This window comes from Mya arenaria, chromosome 4 (assembly GCF_026914265.1).
Source record: "Mya arenaria isolate MELC-2E11 chromosome 4, ASM2691426v1".
NCBI classification, from domain to species: Eukaryota; Metazoa; Mollusca; class Bivalvia; order Myida; family Myidae; genus Mya; species Mya arenaria.
In genome coordinates, this window is record NC_069125.1 from 803605 (window position 1) to 811222 (window position 7618).

Genomic DNA, 7618 nt, shown 5'->3' on the forward strand with positions numbered 1-7618 from the left:
TTTGAAGTACATTATATGAAGGTCAATATCTCTGTCGAACTATGGACATTTAAGGAACATATAACACTAAGTAGAATAGTGCTGAAATACTGAAAATGAAAAGTGGACAACGTGGATATTTTCGAACTTGGACAATCCTTAAGCCAAATTTTCAAAGTGAAATGTGCTGGCTATTTTCCACAAATGGTTACGGTACTAAGCCAAACTCAATGCTAAATCCCTAGCGGATCTTGCACTAGCATCCGCCCCCCCCCCCCCCCGCGTCACCACCCCACCTAAATTTTTCCCAATTTATTTTCTTAGTTGAATACTGGAGAAACAAGAATTAAATACGCCATAAAAGACACCATTTCGGACTATAGTTGGTCAAAATTGTTCACCCAATTCCCCCTGGCCACACCAATATTTATTTGTTAAAACTGTTTTTTAACAAATAAATATTGATCCTGAGGAAGGGGCCAAAACCTAAAGATAACGCCCCAAAGGTACGCAACCTCTAACGTCAAATCCTGGATCCCCTCCTGTAAATATTAAACAAAATGCTCTAAAAAAGAGTAGACAAGGTGAAAACTCTAGAGCGAAAAGTGCACGATCGCTGGTTATCGAACTTGTCTTACAAATCATTGTAATAATTGAATAAAATATCTGGACCAGACATGAAAGTCTGACGATCACACAGTGGCGATGACATGATTCCTATTTGTTAGCTATTCCATGCGTTTTTCGAATGAATCAGGGTTGTGGTTACCAAGCCGAGCAAGTGGTCACCAAGCCGAGCAAGTGAATTATCTCCGGGTTTTCTAATTACCAAAACAAAAAACAGGACATCTCTTTGTTTAGGCCATAGTGGTTGAACATAAGTATAGATTATTCCCAATTGTTGTAAGATAAATATAGTTTAAACTAAATGAAATACTATTTTTGTAATTTTATTTATTTAGCGTACAACATTATAAATCACATTACAACATAATGCTTAACGAAGCAATGCTAACCAATACAGTTTAGACACTGAACACAGTATAAAAAGTAACATATTAATTGAAGTAAGGCCTTTGTAGTTTGATCAACCAGACACGTTGAATTTCAGTTAAAAAGCATTGCGTTGCATGTGGCAGCTATATATATAATTGCTACGTTAAGTTGAATCAGGTATTGTTTTTCCTAGAACTGTTTATAATAAGGTATTTAAAACACAAGCAGGCCGTCAAAATAATTAAGATAAGGAATGGCTTTAATTGGTCACGATTTCACAAATGTCCGTATACATGTCTGTCCGCCTCCAGTCAGAGTCTGAAAAAGAAACACAAATAAGTCGGAAAAACATAAATAAAGCAATTAAACTGACGTTATAACCAGCTTCACCGTCCAGATCAAGTTTCAGCATGCACCAGTATTCGGCATAATTCGAACGACGTCAATTTTCAAAATGACGTTACGTTTTCTTTTCTGAAAACCTTTTCCATTTCTTGGCTGAAAATGGGCCAATTTTCGACTGATATTATTATTGCTCAAAATCATAAAATAAAAATGACATTATAACCCGCTCTCGTACTTTGTCGTAACGACTCTATAGGCAGATTTAATACGGCGGTGCGAAATGCAATAAATAAAGTTACAAGTCCACTAATATGCTATACGGTGTAAGGCAGATTTACAGCAATGCAATACGGAGTTGCAAGATTCGTACGAAAGGTTTCTGAACGGCGAATTAAACATTCTTGAAAAACCTTCCCTGACAATATGCGAGCAATGAAATAAGTTTGACTTAATGAATCTGACGTCATTGCGACATATCGTGGACTTCCCCTAACATGTAAAGCGTCTTTTAAACCTGCCACAGCTTCTAGCAAACGTCGTGCTAGATAGTGACAATTTGGTAAAATAATGAATTCGATGGGATTAAGGTAGAGGGGAAATAATGATCAAAGCATTTTACGAAAATATACCTTGACCTCTAATTGTTGTTTTAAACTATGAAGTCAAGACTATCGTTCAAAAGCCCTGCAGTCATGCCAAACTAATTAAGACTGTTTCAAACATCATATTGTAAATAAGCTGCGTTTAAATTACACAGCTGTAGTGTCCCTTTTAATTAAAAAACTATATAAGCATTAAAACTAACCCAGTTTACAAAAACAGTAAACATATTGAAATCTCACGCCATTATCATGGTAATGAACAACACGATATGGAAAATGATTAATTCGACCGTGAACCATTGTAACAGTTGGTCATACGCGTTGAGCATGTCTTTCGCGTATGTTAAGAGCGTTTGACATACGTATATAATGTAACATTTGATGGAAATCAAAGGATTAGGCATTACCTATCACGGACTGTAATTAAATCGAGATAATCTTTTCGTGTTTATGGTGCGATGAATAATATTAGAGTTAATATTGTTGAATAAAACATGAAAGAGTTGTTAAGGAATCAGAGCCTCATGGACATTTTAAATCGATTAACGATTGAAACGAATCAAATGGGAATCCTAAAGAACGTTTCTGCTTCAATTCGTTAATGAAAGCCAGTCTTTAACATCAAACAAGACATGTAGAATTATATAAATGTAGGTTTTCTGTTTTGCATTCTATTAAAATATCAACTTATGTAACGTAATATTCAAATAAGAATGACGTCATACCATTGTAAGTTTGTCTCCAGACCCCTGCCGCACGTGCTGACATTCGAAACCATCTCCGGACTGCTTCTCTACGAGTTTGTCCCCGTCAACCGAAAACGTCATCTGTAGTTTTTCAAATAATTGTTAAACAGACAGACGATTTTAATTTAAAAAAGCTAATGACGGCGTCGATTATTTACAATGATATAGGAAACTTATGCAATGTAAACCTGTTTGTTTCAATATAGTGTGCTGCATCTGACATTTTGGTTTGTGAATATGTATTGCTCATTCTATGCAATATACGCATAAACTTAACTTGATTATATAGCCTCTCAAAAATGACCGTGTATTCACATGGGAAAGTATAATTTATTTATTGTTAAAAATTCTAGTAATCTTGATTTTGTTTAATAATTTAAACACCAAACAACAGCAAATACAAGTGCGGTCTTTAGTTAATACAGAAGTTGTCAGTTAGTTCAATACTCTAAGACTACCATTCGGTAGTATGCACTCATGACCAGGCAAACCACGACTAGATATAAGTTAGTTCATACCTTCACATTTCGTCCATCAAGCGTGACTGAATCAATGGCCTCTCCCAGTTTAAATGTTAGCGACTTGGCTCCCATCACGGTTGACGACGTCATCGTCCACGTATCACCGTCCGCCGAGAACTCCTGGGTCATTCCGGAACCGTCGGACAGATACTTGTGAGCGTCCACCCGTTTATCGTCACCCACTCCTAAAGAGAAACCACGGATAATAACAGCGTTGTAATTTAATGCCTGATATTTAACTAGTTGCTATCCCAAATCCGTTCCAACATATACGTATGGAAGTGCGCTCTCTTATCGCCTCTATACCTTAAGGGAAACACAAGACATCGAAACATGTATCTAAAATGATGCTTTTCTAGTTGTTTTTCACCAATCGCCCTAACAGATACTTATTGGTGTCAGTTCGCTTATCGTCCGACACACCTTTAGCGGAAAGCAAATGAAGTGTATTTTCTTTTGATCTTTAATATGTTGCCTGACTGGTACATGGAGGTAATACCCGATCAGAAACATTAAGAAGCTGGTGGAGAACATTATATTGCTTATTTAATAGTCAGTTTTCCAAAACTTGAGTATGAGGGTGATTTTTAGCGTTAATATGCCAGGTTCTGAGCGTCGACTTGCATATCATGCCGTCTAATACACCTTAAGTGAAACGCAGCAAAAATAATTGTATGGGGTCGTAAAATGAACCTATTTTTTATACTGCAATGCTCGCGCGCGTAATCAAATGTTGAAACTCATATCTAAATATTGACAGCAGCGGAAATATGTCACTAATGGACACAAGTTAAAAAGGTATATGCAATTATATTGTCTATTTCCCTTGCAATGGCAAAACATTATACAGACAACCTATTCATTTTGTTGGCGTTTATAGAAAATCAATCAATTTAAGTTACTTGTAAAAATGATTTTGTCTATTTGTAGGTGTTAATTTTTCAATGCTGCAACAGATCTCTAGACTGTCCCCCTAAAACAAATTCACTTTTCTCAAGTGACCCCAAACATAAACTGCTTCGCACGTGCGATTTACGATTTGTCCTGGGCGTTAAAAATAAAGGTTTTTGTTAGAGGAAAAGAATAAATGGGCTTCAAATAAAAACATTTGCGAAAATTAAAAGCAGAAATGTTTCTCAAAATGGATCATAATTCGAAACAATAAAGGTGTATATTAAGTTTAATTGAGAAAAATAAACTCAGCGTCTGTGGAATATGTTTCCAAACTCAAATTTTTCTTCTTTTCGGTTACCAAGGGAATGGTTTCCTTGATTAGCAATTAGTAGCATTCTTGGTTTTAGTAACCAGTTTCAATTAGCTTCGGTTATTGAGTAGATGTAAAAATGATAACTCCAGAAATGCCTTTTCAAAAGTATTCTAATATTGCCAAGAATGGCTATAAAGTTGTTAATTTATACTGATTTATTGTTTAAGCTCGATTACTGAATATGAACTAATTCGGTGTCCGTTTAGAAGGCTGAAACCATTAGTAAAAATGAGGAATTCAGAAATACCTTTTCAATTTGCAACCAGGCTTTTAGTTTATACTGATTTATTTTAGCTCGATAACGAAGATTGTTAAATGCTGATATAAATCAATTCCGAGTCCATTTACAGGGCAGACACCAGTACTGGCGTCCTTTTGGAGAGGCTATAAAACAGACAACTTCAATCCACTAGACCCCTCTTATCATCTTAAAGCGTATTTACATTCCGGTTTAAAATCTAACCCGACATTGATGGCAACATGAAAGACTGATAAGGAATCAAATGGAATGGACAAAATAACAAGAGAGAAACAAATGAATTTGAAACAAGATAAGAAGAACGAAAGCATAAGGACATGGAAGAAATGTTAAACACGGAATGTGCTACTATAGAGTGTGTGTATACCACATGATAAATTGCGGCATACAAGCGTCGTCGGAATGTAACACTTTGCTTCGTATGAAGACTTTAAACAAAGATGTCTTTATTATTCCTTCACCATCTTAAAAGCGGTCTTCGCCGCTTACCCCCGCCTTCGGTCGTTTACCAGAGTTTGATTGAGAGTTTAGTTTCTTAAAACACTTCGACAAACCTTTTCACGAACTGCCGCCTGATGCACACCTATAAAACATTATTTTAGAAACAGGATTGTCGAAGAGTTTTAGGAAATCTCATAACCTAATCAAACTCCGGTAATAAAACAACAAAGGCGGATTTTTAAACGGCATAAACTGCCCTTTGTTTCATTTAAAATGGTGCAGAAATAAAAAAAAAGTTATTGTTTTTTTAGTCTTCATTCGAAGCAAAATGATACCTCTCGACGTAGCATTTATGTCGTAATTTATCACGTGGTATACACTCACTAACAATAGGGTAATATATGATGCATCGGTGCGGAATCGACAACAGCGCTGCTAGCGAATGGCAATGCTCGTCCATTTTCTTTAAATCTTTGAAGGGGCACAGAGAGGTTGATGCAATTGTTTCTTTTATTTTTAGGAATTATCACGGTTAACTCACCATCTTGATAACAGAACAACAACATAAGATTTAAGTACAGATGATAAAATTTAAGCCATAATAAATGATTTTTACTTACTACGTGGCCACACATTCTCTAGTTAAAAAGCACCAAAATATCGCTAATATTGGAATCTGTACCTAAAACATTTTATGTTTGTTTTAATAAAAGACTTAGGCGAGGCTGACAACATTTTGTTTGGATATAAACTTATTAATGAACAATGCATCAACCGTTATTGGGCACCTTTAAAATGAAATCAGCAACGATAACCTCATACTCCAACTCATCAAAAAGTACATTTATATTAATTAGTATTACAGTAATGACAAGCGAGCTTCTATGACCATTATTTCAGCTGTCAATGCCCGTACGGTTGTGTTAATGTACTTCCCACACTCGTATAATGGTCTGTCACTAAGCGTAGTCACTTGGTCATTACATATTCATATCTCTTTTATTTATTATGGGTCCTAATGGAAATATATAAACGATGTTGCATACATGTATAATTGATTTGATATCATGTTAGGTTATTAGGTTATTTAATCGAAACTGGATACGCTCACATTTTGATGACCAAGCAATAGCATGCAGTCAGTATTTCAAGAATTGCAGTAAATATGTTTTCTTAGGTATGGCTGGAATCTGGCATTAGCTGTGCAGTTTATTACACATAGGCATGTTAGCTAGTTTCATGATAAATTGACTTTAACAACATTAATGCAGAATAATCTAAGAAATTCTGAATGTTTATTTAAGCAATTCCGATATGAGTAATGCGAATGCTCGCGAGTAAAATTTAGCATACATGCACTAAGTAGTTTAGTAGAAAAAGGAGTGTTTTCCGACCAGTATCAATCATATGAAACATTCTGAAGAAGAAGGAATATATATTGTTTCATTTTGTGAACAAATATAATATTTTTCATTATAAGTATTAATTGTAAATTTTCATTATAAGAAAACGTGAACAGAAAGATTATATTAGATATAAAAATGAAATTATTTGAATTATTCTGAAAATATTGATTGTACCTATTCACATTAAATGCACATATTTGTTCAACCAGATTCATAGTAAAAGTCAGGTATTGACCGAGATTTCACGGAGACTACTGTAAACCCATGGTATAAGTGAAGCTGTTTGTGAACAATAAGACAATAAAGACAATAAACACAACAGCAACCGCATCATTAATGTCAAGTAGCGAGTCAAAAAGCTCGTTAACGTCAAACTTACCAATCGCTTTCATATATTCTTCAAAGTTTTCCGATTTTTCTATCTTCCATTTTCCAACAACACTAGCCATTTTTTTACGATAAATGAAGAAAAAGTCCTAAATATTTTAACTTAAAATCATACACCTTTTAGTAATTAAATCACGTCTGTTTCAGAACAATGTTCCGGCAAAATAAAGACCAGGCAGTAATTCGTTAAACGCGCAAGGCGGAGTCTAGAACGCTATCCTCTCTATTTCCACAAGCCAACTGTTCAGATATTTATACTGGAAGAAGCGTCTGGTATTTGAGGCATACCTAAGCGCTGTCATGACCAATACTCGGAGAATATGTCTTAATCATTCGAGAATTACCATCAACAGCGTTGACAGGCAGGAGTATGTACCCTTGTTTTTTAATTAGTCTTCGAAAATATTGAACACCAATTTGAATGCACTCTTCAGAGGTCATATACACATCTTCCCTTTTTCTATTTAAACTAAAAGCTAGACTTGAGTAAAATATAGAACATGATTCTGACAGCAAGAAAATAATTCTTCAATAAATTAAGTCTTCACATGTGACATAGTGGAATAATAATAATAATAATAATAATAATAATAATAATAATAATAATAATAATAATAATAATAATAATGATGTAAATAATAATAATAATAATAATAATAATAATAATAA

At 34.6% G+C, this 7618-nt stretch overlaps 1 protein-coding gene across 1 annotated transcript; it reads right to left on the reverse strand.

Annotated features, from left to right (window-relative positions):
* Nucleotides 1–915: 915 nt before the first annotated feature.
* LOC128232352 (sodium/calcium exchanger regulatory protein 1-like) lies at nt 916–7188 on the reverse strand. The gene is made up of 4 exons (XM_052945861.1): nt 6942–7188; nt 3187–3374; nt 2648–2749; nt 916–1293 (listed from the first exon to the last, which is right to left on the reverse strand). The coding sequence occupies exons 1-4, from the start codon at nt 7009–7011 to the stop codon at nt 1243–1245; spliced, it is 411 nt and encodes a 136-aa protein (XP_052801821.1). The 5' UTR covers nt 7012–7188; the 3' UTR covers nt 916–1242.
* Nucleotides 7189–7618: the final 430 nt, after the last annotated feature.